This window comes from Pelodiscus sinensis, chromosome 12, assembly GCF_052426305.1.
Source record: "Pelodiscus sinensis isolate ZL-2025 chromosome 12, ASM5242630v1, whole genome shotgun sequence".
NCBI lineage: Eukaryota > Metazoa > Chordata > Testudines > Trionychidae > Pelodiscus > Pelodiscus sinensis.
Window position 1 is genome coordinate 48,679,949 of NC_143063.1, and position 16,884 is coordinate 48,696,832.

At 51.4% G+C, this 16,884-nt stretch overlaps 1 protein-coding gene across 5 annotated transcripts in view; it reads left to right on the forward strand.

Moving 5' to 3' along the window:
* ACSF3 (acyl-CoA synthetase family member 3) overlaps positions 1-16,884 on the forward strand; it is a 124,250-nt gene that overhangs the window by 29,437 nt on the left and 77,929 nt on the right. For all 5 annotated transcript variants that reach the window (XM_089781559.1, XM_075939852.2, XM_075939854.2 and 2 more), the window contains 2 exons: positions 955-1,109; positions 2,822-2,967. In XM_089781559.1, the coding sequence (XP_089637685.1) occupies positions 955-1,109; positions 2,822-2,967 (301 nt within the window). The remainder of the gene's footprint in view (positions 1-954; positions 1,110-2,821; positions 2,968-16,884) is intronic.

Consider the following 16,884-nt stretch of genomic DNA (forward strand, 5'->3'; position numbering starts at 1 on the left):
GGTGGAACTAGACAAATTCAGATTAGATGCAAATTGGTAACAACAGTGAGGATAATTAATCATTGGAACAATTGACTAAAAGATGAGCTCCATTCTCCATTGCTGGCCACTTGGAAATCAAGAATGGATGTTTTTCTACAAGATCTGCATTAGTTCAATTAGAAATGAAATCAGAGAAGTTATGCAGAGGATCCGGGGGCCCTTCTGGCCTTGTCTGTGAACCAATAACAAGTCCAGCAAAGTCCATCTCCTGTCTCCCTCCCTCCCTCTCCCCACATGTACACTGCAGGAGTTTCTTTCTGGGATACGAGTACTTTGGCTCAGACCTTTTGCATCTTCTCTGTGCTGCGGAGCAAGAGGATCTCTGAGCTTTGAAAGGCTGGTGACTTCGTAGAGTGCTGTCTGGGGCTGCGGTTCTGAAAGGCACAGGTGGACTCTGCCACACTTTGTGGTATTGCCGTGCGTGCTAACATCCGTGTCTTCACCAGCCTAAATGGTGCTGGCTGTTGAAGGTACAGTGTCCACACGTCCTCCCCCAGTGTCTGACAACTGCCAGGACTCCCCTGGTGCTCCTGAGAATAACTGGATTGATGGTGTAGGGTCAGGATGGAGTCTCTTTGGAAATCCACACACTGTGGGGTGAGTTCAAGATGGCAGGGATTCAAGGGGTTCAACATTTTCGTAAGTATCAGGCAGCAGAATGAGTTAGAGGAAAGAAACTGCACTTGAGAGGCTTGTATTCAGACTGGACAAGTCACTTTCCTGCCCTCTGCCTCAGTTTCCCTTACCATGGTACTGACGTATGCCGACGCAGCTATTCAGAGCGTTTGTGAAGTGCTTGCTCGTGAGCCTTCTCCCAGAGGTAGTAGGGAAGAGCCGGTGGCAGCAGTGATGGTGATGCCAACGGTTCTCCACAGTTTGTATTTAGGTGGCTTTTCTTGTTTCCCTTTCCAGGTTTGGGAGACGTTCCTCAGCCCCAGAGTGCCCCGGATCAGCGTCTTCATGGCAGTCCCCACTATTTACAGCAAGCTGATGGAGCATTATGACAGGCATTTCTCTCAGCCTCACGTGCAGGATTTCGTACGTGCCATGTGCCAGGACAACATCAGGTAGCCAAAGGAGCGCTCAGCCTCTTAAGGGCAGGACTTGGGGAGTGCATCATCCCCCATATAAACGGCGAGCTGTCCTGTGGCACTGGAAGGACGAACACATTTATTTGGGCATCAGGCTTGTGGGCTGGAACCCACTTCGTCAGATGCATGAAGTGGGAACTTCAGCGTGGCAGGCAGGCGAGCGCATGCAAAGGTGGGGGTGTTTCTTCACCACGTGGGCGTGGCCAGCTCCCCGGGGAAAGTAATTTTCCCTTTTTTGGGGATTTTCACCTTCTCGACTGTGGGGAGGGGGCCACATCCGCCCTGACTGAATGACCCTCGGTAGCACTATGGTCCTTCACGTGGTCCTGGGACACTCCCTTCTTTGCGTGCGTCGAGATACCTGCCAAACACAAGTTGGCATTTCGTGCGTCTGACGACGTGGCCTCCTGCCCACAAGACTTACGCCCAGATCAATGTGTTTCGTCGTCAGGGTGCCACAGGACTCCTGGCTTTTGCTGAAACGGGGCCACCTTCCTGAGACGCTCCCGCTGCCCCAGCGTCCCTGAGCTGGAGCAGGCTGTGAGGGGAGGGTGGGAAGGAGGAGTGGAGCCCTTGGAGCTGTGTGCAGAGCCTGGCAGACGGGTAGCTCCAGCAGTGAGTAGACTGGGTTGTAGGATGTCATTCTGGAGAGCATCCTATTGGGTGTGGCACCAGGTTCCACTTCGAGCCTGTGGCAGGCGGCCTCTGGCTCTGTTAAAAGCCCCTCATTCCGTACGGGCTTGCAGGCCCGGCCCCGAAGCCCAGATGGGTAGCAGTCACATCCGGGCAGAGGGGCTGGTTTCAGCCTGGCCCTGCTGGACTTTTTTCTAAATGTGACCACACTAAGGATGGAAGTGACTGGTCAACTACCCAACAAACAAATGCTGATTGGGTAGGCGAGTAGGAACTCGACTAGTTACTTCGCCCCCACCCCTCACTTGCTGTCTCTATCAGAGAGAGGCAACGGGGTGGGGGGGAAGCATGAGCCGGTGCTGGGAGGAAGCCGTCTTAAAGGCCGGTGTCCCCCCCCTCCATGTCGCCCCCCCCCCCCCGCCAGCACCGTTTCCGCAGGGAGCAGGGGGAGGCAGAGGGTAGCGGGGAAATGGCGCGAGCGGGGATTGAAACAGTCCCGCTTGTGCCGGTTGACCACTGCTCCTCTCCCTGTGGGATGTACAGGAGCCGCTGGAGGCTCTTGTACTTTTCCACGGGAGAGGTGCAGCGGGATAATGAGCACCCCCCCTTATCGACTAATTGATGGAAATTCCATCGACCACTCGTGTAGCTGATTAGTCGACATGTAACATCCCTAGTCCACGCCGCCATACTGGGCAAATTGCCTCACTTCTCTCCTTGCCAAGAGGGGCTGGCGATACTTGCGAGAGCGATTCCTATTTGGGGCCATTCTGATCCTCCGGCCTGACCTGCATAACCCAGGCCAGGGACCCTCGCCCAGGAATTTCCGCATCGAGCCCGTACGTTCTCTGTGAGCCAGAGGGTATCTTGTTGGAAACACGTCCAGTCTAGACTCCTGCCGCCAGTGACGGAGGGTCTGTGGGGGGGTGTCCCTCTCTGCCACCGCTGAGTGCTCGGAGGCCCCCCCAAGTCAAAGGCTGCGTGGACGACCGCAGTGATTCTCTAGAGCAAAGCAGGTACTGGGGATGCTCACCGCATGGCGTTCCCTTGCACAGGCTAATGGTGTCGGGATCTGCAGCCCTTCCCGTGCCAGTGCTGGAGAGGTGGAAGCACATCACCGGGCATACGCTGCTGGAGAGGTACGGGATGACTGAGGTCGGAATGGCGCTCTCGAACCCCCTGCACGGCGTTCGTGTCCCAGGTACACACCTTTGGCTGAAGGTGGTGAGATCTCAGTCCATGTCCGTTTTAGTCCAGTGCAGTGCGTGTTGGCCTCCTCATTGGGGACCGAGTCCTCAGAAAAGTTTGTCCAAAGTCAGGCGCACTGGGTTGCAGGGGAAGCTGCTGGTCCGGATTGAGTTAGTTGACAGGGCTATGGTGGGAGGACAAGGGTGCCTTACGCCGATTCCCCCAAATCGGACCCTGCGCCTAAAGGGGCCCCGCGCCCTGAACCCGGAAGTGTGCCGCCGGGTGCGCTGCAGGAGGGGGCGGCAGCCCCGGAGGAGGAATGAAGGGGTGTGTGTGTGTGTGTGTGTGTGTTGGTGGGGGATTTTTTGTGTGCATGTTTTTTTGTTTGTTTTTTCTCAAAAAAATTCCTGGGCCCCCCCGTTGAAACTTTTGTGTCTTTTTCTTTTTTTTTCTCAACCAAAATTGCTGCGGGGCCCCATTTGAATGGGGCCCCACACTTCCTAAAGCTGGCCCTGGCCACCGGTCAGGATTCAGGGCGTTGGCAGAGCTCAGAGTGGGGACGCTGCCAGTCAGGATAGAGGGGCATTGGTATGTGGCAGGAGAAGCAGAGTTAGGGGGCAGGCTGCTGCCCCTCATGATGGAGGTTTTGGGCAGCACTGTGGGAGTAGCCCTTGGGCTCTCTGGGAGCTTGCAGTGGGCCTCTTTGCCAGAAAGAAATGCAAACATCTGCACCCCAGCCTCGCCTTGCCCGGCCGTGGCAGAGCATTTTCTCCGCTGTGTTAGGGACTTGCAGTGATTACGGCCGGCACTCTGGCATGGCCGGGACAGAGGGCACGTCGCAGCAAGAGCCTCTTGTTAGAGCCCACAAGGGACTTGCTGCCTAATGGTGTCTGAGACGGAGGGGTCAGCCCCGTCTGTCTGCAGGGATTCTCCAGCGCCTCTTAGAGCTGTGAACCCGCCAAACCAAACTGCGGCGTGGGCCCTCCTGCCAGTTGCCTCTGTTCTTCACTGGCTGACCTCCGCAGGAGTGATGCTGCTGGCTGGTTTGGTGCTCTGTCCGGCTCCTCAGGCACCGCACTTCATTGTTCCCGCGGGCTCTGTGCTTCCGCAGGGCAGCCCGGCGAAAGGGAGGGAGCCTTCTGTGGCTTCCCGTTTGCTTCAGCTCCTGGCTCAAAGCTTTCCTGCCTTCCCAAGAGAGGGCCGGGCACTTCAACCTCCATGAAGAAGTACCCTGAGTACACGGGACTACAGAGAGTCAGGCCCTGGAGACACACGTGATGGATATCCTTGGCGTCCAGTGAGGAGGGCTCTCTGAGACCCTTTTAATTCGGTCTGAGGGCATCATCTGACCTTTCTCCACCTCCTCCTCATGAGAGGAGTAGGAAAAGGCAGGCTGCATCGGGGTGGAATTTATTTACATAAGAATAAATGGCCATGCTGGGTCAGAACCAAAGGGCCATCTAGCCTAGGTTCTGTCTTCTGATAGTGGCCAATGCCAGGTGCCCCAGAGGGAGTGAACAGAACAGGGAATCATCAAGCGATCCCTCCCCCATCACCCATTTCCAGCCCTTGACAAACAGAGTCTAGGGACACCATTCCTACCCATCCTGGCTAATAGCCATTGATGGACCTAACCTCCATGAATTTATCTAGTTCTTTCTTGAACCCTGGTATAGTCCTGGCCTTCACAACATCCTCTGGCGAGGAGTTCCACAGGTTGACTGTGTGCTGCATGTAGAAAAACTTCCATTTACTTGTTTTTAAACCTGCTACCTGTTGTTTTCATTTGGTGACCCCGAGTTCTTAAATTATGGGAACAAGTAAATAATGTTTCCTTGTTCACTTTCTCCGCACCAGTCATGATTTCGTAGACCTCTATCCTATCCCCCCATAGTCTTCTCTTTTCTGAGCTGAAAAGTCTAAGTCTTTTTTTCTCTCTTCATATGGCACCAGTTCCAAACTCCTCCTCATTTTTGTCACCCTTTTTAAAAAATTTTTCCAGTGTCAATATAGCTTTTTTTGAGATGAGGCGACCACATCTGTACACAGTATTCAAGATGAGGGCGTACCATGGTTTTATATAGACATAAGAAGATATTCTCTGTCTTCTCTATCCCTTTTTTAATGATTCCTAACATTCTATTTGGTTTTTTGACTGCCGCTGCCCACTGAGTAGATATGTGCCGGGAAATATCCACAATGACTCCAAGATCTCTCTCTTAAGTAGTTGTACCTAAATTAGTCCCCATCATATTGTGTGTGTGTGTGTGTGTGTGTGTGTGTGTGTGTGTGTGTGTGTGTATAGTTGGGATTAATTTTTCCAATGTGCGTTACTTACCATTTACCAACATTAAATTATTTTGCCATTTTGTTGCCCAATTTTGTGAGATCTTTTTGAAGCTCTTCACATTCTGCTTTGGTCTTAACTATCTTGAGCAGTTTAGTATCATCGGCAAATTTTGCCACCTCACCGCTTACCCCTTTCTCCAGATCATTTATAAATAGGTTGAATAGGATGGGTCCCAGTACGGGCCACGTTGGGGGACACTACTCGTTACCTCTCTCCACTCTGAAAACTTGCCATTTATTCCTACCCTTTGTTTTCTGTCCTTCAACTAATTATCAGTCCATGAAAGGATCTTCCCTCTTATCCCATGACAACTTACTTTGGTGAGGGACCTTATCAAAGGCTTTCTGGAAATCTAAGTACACTATATCTACTGCATCCCCCTTGTCCATATGCTTGTTGACCCCCTCAAAGAACTCCAGTAGATAAATTAGGCAGGATTTCCCTTTCCAGAAACCATGTTGACTTTTCCCCAACAAATTATGTTCATCTGTGTGTCTGACAATTTTATTCTTTACTATAGTTTCAACTAATTTGCTCGGTACCGATGTTAGACTCGCTGGTCTGTAATTGCCAGGATCACCGCTAGAGCCCTTTTTAAATATTGGCATCATGTTAGCTATCTTCCAGTCATTAAGTACAGAAGCTGATTTAAAGGATAGGTTACAAACCACAGTTGTTAGTTCTGCAATTTCACATTTGAATTCTTTCAGAACTCTTGGGTGAATGCCATCTGGTGCCGGGGACTTGTTACTGTTCAGTTTATCAACTTGTTGCAAAACCTCCCCTAATGACACCTCAATCTGGGACAAATCCTCAGATTTGTCACCTAAAAAGAATGGCTCAGGTTTGGGAATCTCCCCAGTATCCTCAGCCGTGAAGACTGTAGCAGAGAATTCATTTAGTTTCTCCGCAATGACTTTATCATCTTTGAGTGCTCCTTTGGCACTTCAATCGTCCAGGGGCCCACTGGTCATTTAGCAGCTTCCTGCTTCTGATGTACTAAAAACACATTTTGCTACGACTTTCTGAGGTTTTGGCTAGCTTCTCTTCAAACACCTTTTGGGCTTTTCTTATTATATTTGTACACTTACTTTGACAGAGTTTATGCTTCTTTCTATTTTCCTCACTGGGATTTAACTTCCACTTTTTAAATGATGTCTTTTTCTCTCTCACTGCTTCTTTTACCTGGTTGTTAAAGCATAGTGGCTATTTTTTTGATTCTCTTACTGTGTTTTTTAATTTGGGGTATACATTTAAGAGGGGCTTCTATTACGGTTGTGACAGACTGAGCCGGGTCTGGGCACAACTGAGGGCGTCCACTCAGGGCGAATTGCTCAAATTCGGGGCTCCTTACAGCCCCCACACTGGAGACCTTCCCAAACAGGCCACAAACCAGTCCCACCGAGTGCTTCAGCTGCCTGCCTGAAGCCTCACGAGCAAAACCCCTCTGACACCCCAGCAATATCCGTGCCCCAGATGGCCCCAGGCCTCATACACAGGTGAGGGGTTTTAGAATCCAATCCCACCTACCCCAAACAAGTTCTGTCCGGTTCCAAGAAACCACCCACAGATCCCTGGTCAATTTACCCTCTGGACTTTACCCACAAATCACGCTGAGCCAATCCTTTAGAATCTACCATCTAAAGGTTTATTACTACATGGAAAAAAAGCATGAGAGCAAGGTTGTTAAAGTATCATACATTACATGCACCGAATCTCCCAGTTCTCAATGCAGGCTTGCAGCAGAGATGTTATGGCTGCTGGCTGAAAAGTCCTTGGTGCACATCCTATGTCCGGATGGGTCCACAGTTCTTCCCGGCTCGTGATTCCCTGCGAGCGTGCATCTGGGGTCAGGAGCAGATCTGAAGACCAAGATAGAGTCAGACACATGGCGTATTTATACCTCCTTCCTGGCTTCTTCCAAGCTGGAGACAGTCACATGGTCTCTGACCAGGCATCTAGATTCCTTCATAGGTGGATCTCTGGTACTTAAGAGACCTATTGTCCCTGGAGCCTTGCTAATTAGCATGTCCATAGGCTGAGCCCATCGCTCAACCACATACCAAGAAACTTCCAGTGTCCATACAGAGTACATATTCATAACTCCACACCCAGACATTATACAGATATATGAAAAGCATATACAGAATCAGTAGAAAGTAAGCTTTTGTTTGACACCTCATATAGCCCCCTTTGTACCACTTCTGGGGCGAACACCCCCCCCCCATTGGTGCAGCAGTGACCTGGCTGCTCCCCTCAAAATCCAATAATGTGACAACAGTGTCTATGTAGAATGGTCTGTTGCAGATCCACTGGTTTAGCAGAAACTATTCGCTGCTTTTGGTTTCAGTTCAGTGAGGACAGTCGCAGACTGACTCAGGCTCTTTAGAGCAGGGGAGGGGAAGGTTTTTTGAGTCCGAAGATGCTGATCCACAGAAAAATCAGTTGCGGGCTGCGGGGGGGCAGCAGCAGGGGCCTGGAGGGCCAGCGCAGGCTTCCCAACGCTGGAGGAGGCCTTAAGCCGCAGGGGTCAGATCCGGGCAAGCCAGCGGCCGCATCCAGCCCCCAGGCCTTAGCTTCCCCACCCCTGCTTTGTGCTGTCACTGCATGAGTGAAGAAAAGAACCATTGAGCGTAATTTTAAGGGGAAACCACATCACTAAACCAGGCCGCCCCCTTCTGGGCAGGTAAGTGGCTGAGCCTTCGCAGGGGAGTCCAGGGGCGTAGAATGCCACTAGGTTCCCTCTCTGGAAAAATAGCCCCGTTCAACGCTTCCTGAGCCGCCTTGGTGCTTATCGAGGGTTACAGATCGGGCCAGCCGTGCTTAGCCCACCCATCCGGAGCCCAACCTTACTTTTTGCTGCATCCTCCTCCCTCTGCCTTCGCGCCTTGCAGCTTTTGCATCTCCACGAGGTTTTCTCTTTTGATGCTCTTGTAGCTTTCGGTACCTAGGAGGGAACAGAGCTAACCTGCCAGATAAGGGTAGAACTGGCGATGGTCCATTGCTGGGTGCATGCGGTAGGCGTGTCAGTCCCAGCTGATTGGAGAGACCAGGTGGGTGAGGGATGTCTTTTATCAGACCATCATCTGTTGGGGAGGGAGACAGGCTTGTGTCAGAACTCAGCATCTCCTCGGCTGGGCAGCACAGGCCACCAAGAACACAGGGCTCCAGGGCACCGCCGCGCTCCCCCTGGCATACGGTCTCAATTGCAGGGGTTGGTTTCGGTCTTCAAAGTCCTCAGTGACCTGAGGGGTGGAACTCCTTGCCATGTGTCATCATGACTCGCCAGGGCAGCGCAATTCCACTGGCACAAACCTGTCCCCTCCAGGGCATCTTGTACGTACAGGAGCTTTCTCAGGCTTTTCCCGGTGAACCCGAGCATCGCTCGGTCCCCGAACACAATGCCAACGCGCTTCTCCAATCTTGGTTCCCTCCCCCAGACACATTCGGAGACGGTCATCCCTCTCCCATGCTGAATCTCATCCCAGCTGACAAAGACAGAGCAAGGAGGAGAAGTATTTTGTTGCGTGTGTGCTTTATAATTTTGTGAGGTGTCTGGATACGGCACTGATGGGCAGCAGCGGGCTCCCTAGGAGCTGGTGCATGACAGAAGATGGCTTTTAAGCCGGCTTTTGGTGCGAGCTCTCCAGGGAACTGGCTGCCGCCCTGCACTGCTGCCTCTGTATCAAAAGCAGCAGTGAGGGTCAGCAGTCAGCTCCCCGGGAGTGGGATCGGGATCCTGAGTGTAACCATTAGTGGGAACAGATCAACCCAGGTTTATCAGTTAACCATTTAAATGGTTATACTGTTACATCCCTCGTCTTCACTCCAGAGTTTGGTCACTGTAAGGCAGCGTATGTTAGCCTTGTTCCTGTCAATTTGCATGTGCCCTTACCAAACTACCTCCCCAGGAGAGGTGTAGGGCATATGCCGGGGTAGGTAGAGTGAGGTAGTGTCCACTGGGTTACTTACATCAGCGCTGGCTGTCGTTCTTGTCAGTTTCATGATTGCCTGCAGGATCTGTGACATTGACAAGAGAACCAGGCTGTTACTCGGGCGGGTGGGGGCTCCAGATACAGCCTGGCTGTTTCTGGCTTCCCACACTCCTCTGGGCTGCTGCCTGGGCTCCAGGCTCCTGGAAGGGAGCACGCAGTAGCAACAAGCCTGGCTACACTAGGGCTTTACGGGCTCCCCGCTGGGAGTCCGCCACCTGCCCAGACTTTGGGCACGGAGCTGCATGCAGAGCTGAGAGCCTGGGCTTTTCAGTTGGCGGAAGCACTGCCAGCGTGGCCATGCACCACCGACAGAAGGACATGAACCACCGCAGCAACCAGTGGGGCATCTGTAAGTCATCCCAACATGGGTCAGTCCAAGTGTATAGCATAGACATACCTGCAGAGCGCAGGGAGATCTGGTGTCTTTATTGCCTTCATAAATACATTAGAAGCAAGAGGAAGACCAAGGACAGGGTAGGCCCACTGGTCAGTTAGGAGGGAGAAACAGTAACAGGAAACTTGGAAATGGCAGAGATGCTTAATGACTTCTTTGTTTCGGTCTTCACCGAGAAGTCTGAAGGAATACCTAACATCGTGAATGCTAGTGGGAAGGGGCTAGGTTTAGAAGACAAAATAAAAAGAGAACAAGTTAAAAATCACCTAGAAAAGTTAGATGCCTGCAAGACACCAGGGCCTGATGAAATGCATCCTAGAATACTCAAGGAGCTGAGAGAGGAGGTATCTGTCTAGCTATCATCTATGGAAAATCATGGGAGACAGAAAAGATTCCAGAAGACTGGAAAAGGGCAAATATAGTGCCCATTTATAAAAAGGGAAATCAGAACAACCCAGGAAACTACAGATCAATTAGTTTAACTTCTGTGCCAGGGAAGATAATGGAGCAAGTAATTAAGGAAATCAACTGTAAACACTTGGAAGGTGGCAAGGTGATAGGGAACAGTCAGCATGGATTTGTAAAGAACAAATCATGTCAAACCAATCTGATAGCTTTCTTTGATAGGCTAACAAGTCTTGTGGATAAGGGAGAAGCAGTGGATGTGGTATACCTAGACTTTAGTAAGGCATTTGGTACGGTCTCGCATGATATTCTTATCAATAAACGAGGCAAATACAACTTAGATGGGGCTACTATAAGGTGGGTGCATAACTGGCTGGATAACCGTCCTCAGAGAGTAGTTATTAATGGTTCACAATCCTGCTGGAAAGGTATAACAAGTGGGGTTCTGCAGGCGTCTGTTTTGGGACCGGCTCTGTTCAATATCTTCATCAATCTTTATTTAAAGAGAAGCTAGATAATTTCATGGAGGTTAGGTCTATAAAAGGCTATTAGCCAGGGGATAAAATGGTGTCCCTGGCCTCTGTTTCTCAGAGACTGGAGAGGGATGGCAGGAGACAAATCGCTTGATCGTTGTCTTCAGTCCACCCTCTCTGGGGCACCTGGTGCTGGCCACTGTTGGCAGACAGGATACTGGGCTAGATGGACCTTTAGTCTGACCCAGTACGGCCATTCTTATGTTCTTACATAATGATTTAGATATTGGTGTAGAAAGTACGCTTATTAAGTTTGCAGATGATACCAAGCTGGGAGGGATTGCGACTAATCTGGAGGATAGGGTCATAATTCAAAATGACCTGGACAAATTGGAGAAATGGTCTGAGGTAAACAGGATGAAGTTTAATAGACAAATGCAAAGTGCTCCACTTAGGAAGGAACAATCCGTTTCACACATACAGAATGGGAAGTGATGGTCTAGGAAGGAGTACGGCAGAAAGGGATCTAGGGGTTATAGTGGACCACAAGCTGAATGAGAGTCAGCCGTGTGATGCTGTTGCAAAAAAAGCAAACATGATTGTGGGCTGCATTAACAGGAGTGTGGTGAGCAAGACACGAGAAGTCATTCTTCCGCTCTACTCTGCGCTGGTTAGGCCTCAATTGGAGTATTGTGTCCAGTTCTGGGCACTGCATTTCAAGAAAGATGTGGAGAAATTGGAGAGGGTCCAGAGAAGAGCAACAAGAATGATTAAAGGTCTAGAGAACATGAGCTATGAAGGAAGACTGAAGGAATTGGGTTTGTTTAGTTTAGAAAAGAGAAGACTGAGGGGGGACACGATAGCAGTTTTCAGGTATCTAAAAGGGTGTCACGAGGAGGAAGAAAATTGTTCTCCTTGGCCTCTGAGGACAGGACAAGAAGCAATGGGCTTAAACTGCAGCAAGGGAGGTTTAGGGTTGGACATTAGGAAAAAGTTCCTACCTATCAGGGTGGTGAAACACTGGAATAAATTGCCCAGGGAGGTTGTGGAATCCCCATCTCTGGAGATATTTAAGAGCAGGTTAGATAAATGTCTCTCAGGGATGGTCTAGACAGTGCTTGGTCCTGCCATGAGGGCAGGGGACTGGACCCGATGACCTCTCGAGGTCTCTTCCAGTCCTAGTGTTCTATGATACATGTTCAGTGGGGAAAGGGCCAGCAACCACTAGAATCCGAGTGACATTTTCCAAGGGATAAAGGTGTAAAAGAAGTGAAACTGGGTGACACGAGAGAATCATTAGAGCAGCTGGAGACAGAGAATCTCTACCGCTGGATTGCTGACCCTCTAGAGTAAACTGAACCAGGGCCGGCCCGCAACATTTTGGCACCTGAAGCCGGGAGCTCAAATGACGCCCCCATGTCTCTTCGCTACACCAGCAGCAGACACCATTTTCTACACTCTGGGTCCTAGTGTTGCCCCCCCACAATCTGGCACCTGAGGCGGCCACCTCAGTTGGCCTCATGGTAAGGCCAGCCCTGAACTGACCCCATAGCAGAGGGAGCCCACAGGGCCTGGAGAAGTCCTAGGGTACGTCTAGACTACATGCCTCTGGCGACAGAGGCATGTAGATTAGGCTACCTGACACAGTAAAATGAAGCGGCGATTTAAATAATCGCCGCTTTATTTAAATTTACATGGCTGCCGCGCTGAGCCGACAAACAGCTGATCAGCTGTTTGTCGGCTCAGCGCGATAGTCTGGATGCTCCCCTGCTGACATCAAAGGTATTTGTCGACCACCCAGGTATGCCTCCTGGGATGAGGCATGTAGTCTAGGTGTACCCCTAGTGACAGCTCACACAGGCATACACACAGCGTCTGTATCTAAAGGGATCAGAGGCGGAACTGGATAACTACATACCTGTAGGCCTAACCTCTGTGTTGGAGAATACTTTAGAGAGAAGAGTAAGGGATAACTGGGTGGGGATGGGTTACTTAGAGACACTTGGTCTGGAGTTGCAAAAGGGAGGCTGTGATGAACAGGGTGGCTGAATTTCTTTCAGGAAGTGTCAAACGAAAAGCAGGCGAGTGACGCCGAGAGCTGGTTTCCTTGGGCTTTGGAAAGGCTTTTGCCCCACTGTCCCATGGGAGGCTGATGTCCGCGGTATCCAGGCACAGTGCCGTATTGAGGGCGACCTTTTCAGCAGGATAAATATGTTAGCGGGTTGGTAACAAAGGGCAGGGAGTGGGGGTGATTCCAGGACAGCAGCCTTTGGAGACTTCCCTGGCTTTACGTGGCCTTTTCTCCCCTCGCACTGCTCTGCCACACCCACCGCTAGCGAAGGGGGCAGTGCCAGCATAAGCAAGTCAGGGCAGCTCACCATGCCCAGCCACGCTCTGGCCATAGCGAGAGCGAACGTCTCCCACCAATACAGCAAATCAGAGGGCGGCGGGGAAGTGTTAGGAAGCCGCCACCCTCCCTGTTGTGACTCTGTGAGTGGCAGATCTGTGCTCCTGTGACAAGCCCCCGTTCTGCTTGAGCACACTGGCATATCGGCATTCAAAGGAAGTCCAGTCCCCATTACAGCAGGAGCAAGGGCAAAAATGCTTCATTATTTGCTGTTTCCATAAGCTCCTGCCTCAGAGGTGACCGAGCAGTCCCCACCAAACCCACCCTTCTTCGATGTAGCTGGTGTCGGAGAGGTCAAGAGCTTTAAAAGCCGCTCTCTCGGGAGCTCCGCCATGCCACCTGCAACAGCCCTGACAGCACGGCCTCGAGGGAGCGTTTGCTCACCAGCCAGGCTGGGCTCGCAAGGTGCAGGGGCAAGAGGGGGTGCCTGTATTTCCAAGAGGAGAAGATTTGGAAGATAAATGTTTGCTTGTATATGGTTAAACCCTGTTTAAAATGCCTCTGTTTTCGCCAGCTCTCGTTCTAATCCCCCCGGTGCTGTTACTGTGAAGGGAAATGAATAATTCATGGCCAGAGAATGCCTCACTGGGCCTAATCACCACTTTAATTGGAGGTTTAGATCAGAAGCGGCTAATAGCTCCTACAGCGGGGACTCCATGTCTTGTTGACAGGGAGATCGCTGAGTGCCTTATCGTTGGCCTGCTTCAATTCTCCCAGGACGCCACCACATATCCCAGCAGCAAGGTCCCCAGACACCCAAGGACGCGGACCACGAGGCCAATTAAATTGATCGGGGAAGAGCTGACAACTTTTTTAACCAGAGGAGAACCGAGGAGAACTGCAAGAATAATAGTGTCACTCTCCTGTCTGACTGTAGCCTGCCAGTGCCGACGGAGCTGACACTGTGCGGGCATGCTGCCAGCATTTCTTAACAGGCATGAAGCGGGGTGGGTTCTCCCCAGCTGGAGTCCTGAATTCCACCCCATACTAAAAGGAAGCCAAGGCAGGTTTTTACTCACTCTCTGCTTGTAACTGAAGTCTGCTCCCCCTGGCTGCGATGGAATGCCTTCTGATTCACACAGCGTGGGGCGCAGCATCCGTGGGCTCCTTTTCACGTGCCACGTGGGCCTGGGAGGCTCGAGCCATTGTCTTTGCGTGAAGACTTTCATTGTCATGCGGTGTCGCTGCTAGACAGTGTCAGCGTTTTCCAGCATTTGGGGGCCGTTTTCACAGGCTGGTCATCTTTGCTCCCCTCCAAAGAGACACTTTTTGGAGGGGGTGTGACAAACCAGCTTCTGATTTCTGTGGGGAGGGCCTCCTTTTACTTTCATTATAATTATTTTAGCCATAGAGGAAATCAATGGAGGGAGCTGTTTATTAGAGTAACGTGAGTGAAAACCTCCTCTCCCCCCAGTATGAAATCCCTGCTGTGCTCGGAGCAGACCCTGTATGGAAACATGCCGTGATCGTGACTCCTGCCCAGTCTTGCACAGAAAGCACCGCAATCCTTTGCCCCTCTTTAAAATCAGCTCAGTATGAAAATGGCAGCGGGACTAGCTGCCTCTGTCGGTTGGAGGAGTCTTTCACGGGGAGTTCAGATCCAGAGCAATAATGGCAGAGCCATTGCCATCGGATGACTGGGGGGGGGGACACTCACAGAATGACTTGCCTCTCTGACCAGTCCCTAGCAGGGCTGTGAAAGGTTAACCGGTAAGCGTCGTCCTAAACGGGTGATGCTTACCGGCTCCGGTTAACTGGTAGGGGCTGGAGCAGTTCCTCACCCACCCAAGGCAGGGGGCTGCGTCAGCCCTGCTGGACCCCCAAGCAATGGTTGCTCCGGCCGTAGCAGCTGCTGTGTGCTGCGTCCGGCCCAGCCCCTCCACTGCTGGCTCCCTGAGAGTGGATCCGGCAGAGGCTGCTGACCCTGCTCCTAAGGACGATGTCAGGGGTTACATGGACACGGGTAGTAGCTACAGGAATCGTTTTCAAAAGCGTCCAAGTGAGCTTGGCACCAGAGTTCCGTTTTCAGAAAAAGCCGGTGAGGCTTTCCCCTAAGCAGGGCCGGATTAAGCGGGGGGCTAGCCGGGCAGCTGCCCAGGGCGCCAACCTATGGGGGGGTGCCTGATGGCAGCTGTAAGGGGTGCCGCGCAGCACCCCTTAGAGCTGCAATCAGGTGTCGCGTGCCCAATTGCAGCTGTAAGGTGCACCAGGGGGCAGGGCCGCGCATGCGCCGTACGTCCAGGGGTGGAGCCGCGCATGCGTCACACGCCCGCTGCCCGGGGCGCATGAATGGCTCAGACTGGCCTTGCCCCTAAGTACTCAGCAGTCGTAACTGCGTGGAGAGTAAAGCAAGGAGAGACCATCAGGTCATTTGGTCTGTGTGCCTGTATTCCATATGCCATTACATTGCACCCCGCTACCTCTGGATTGAGCCCAGTAACTTGTGTGGCTGAAGTAATCTTCCAGAGAGGCAGCCAAGCTTCATGTGAAGACCTTCAAAGATGGCGAATCCACCGCTTTCCCTGATCGTTTGTGCCTCTGAGTGATTCCTCTCACCATTAAAACTTTCTAACTAGAAATTGGGTGACGTTCGCTTCCGGCCGTTGGGTCTCGTTCTGCTTTTCCTTACTAGGTTAAAGAGCCATTAAGTACCTCATGTTTTCTTCCCAAAAGGGGTGGGGAAAAAGGTCTTGGGGCAGAGGCCCCTCAGACTCTGAATTATCACTGAAAATTTTGTCACGAGTACTCAGGGTGCACCCCGATGTGCTACCGTCTGTCTGGCTTTTCAGTTTTTGCTGTATTTTCAGTGACCTATAACATGACCTTGAGTGCTCCTAAAATTCACCAGGGGAAGGGTACCTGGTCAAAAAGTATTACTACCAATAGGCAACACCGTATCAAATGGAATGGTTAAGTCAGTGTTTCTTAAACGGTGTGCCACGAGGCAGTCGGTGATGTGCCACGGAGAACAGAATTCAAAATGGCCACCCTTAAAGGGGCAGGCGACTTTTTTTTCCTTCTCGTCTTGATAACTTTCCCCCCAACCCTTTTTTCCTCAATTTTTTTTTTCTCAACCAAAAATCCTTGGTGTTCCTCATTTAAAAAAAAAATTATTGTTTGGTGTTCCTCAGTTTTAAAAAGTTTAAGAAACACTGGGTTAAGTGCTTGGGTCGGTCAGTCTCTCTGGTGTAATCCATGCTCTTGGACCAGATGAGAGAATAGTTTTCTTCAGCCTGGCAGGCCCTTATGAAACCAGTTCAGACCACACATCTAGTAGTAATTGGGGGCATATAGATGATCATTATACTGTAAAGCCTGTATCCCACTGGCAGTAGGAACCCATCCCTCCCCAGCCACGTAGTTTTCTGTTTGTTTCTTGCCAGATTGGCACAGTGCTCGGGCAGTTCTGTGGCAATAAAATCACTCTCCCTCGTAGCCCAGCTGCTCTTAGTTGATCCTGCCGGAAAGTCGTAAACCTAGACCTGACAATAGATTGGTGTCCCTGACAACTGGCTGATGTGACACACACAGGATTGTGATGTCACAAAGACATGACCACTGGAGGTTCCAACAGAAAGGGAGGGGGAGCGGGGAGGCAGGCAGCCCCCTTGGATCCCAGTGCCTCAATTACAGAGGACAGCGGAGCGAATCAGACAGTGCCCCCTCAGATAGAAACATTTCTACCCCCAGCTGTCGGTGGCAGAGTGCCGTCCCGGTTCTAATGCTGCCAGGCAGAGCAGCTGCACAGGGATGCCGCTGTTCCAACGCTGGCGGAGCCATGCCACCCGCCTCCCCTTCTACTCCCGCCCTCGGCGCCAGTGGTGAAGCTGTGCGGGTGGTAGCGGGGCAGACGTTAGGGGAGAAACGGCGAGGAGAGGGCTCAGCGAGCATCACCCCGGTTTTATC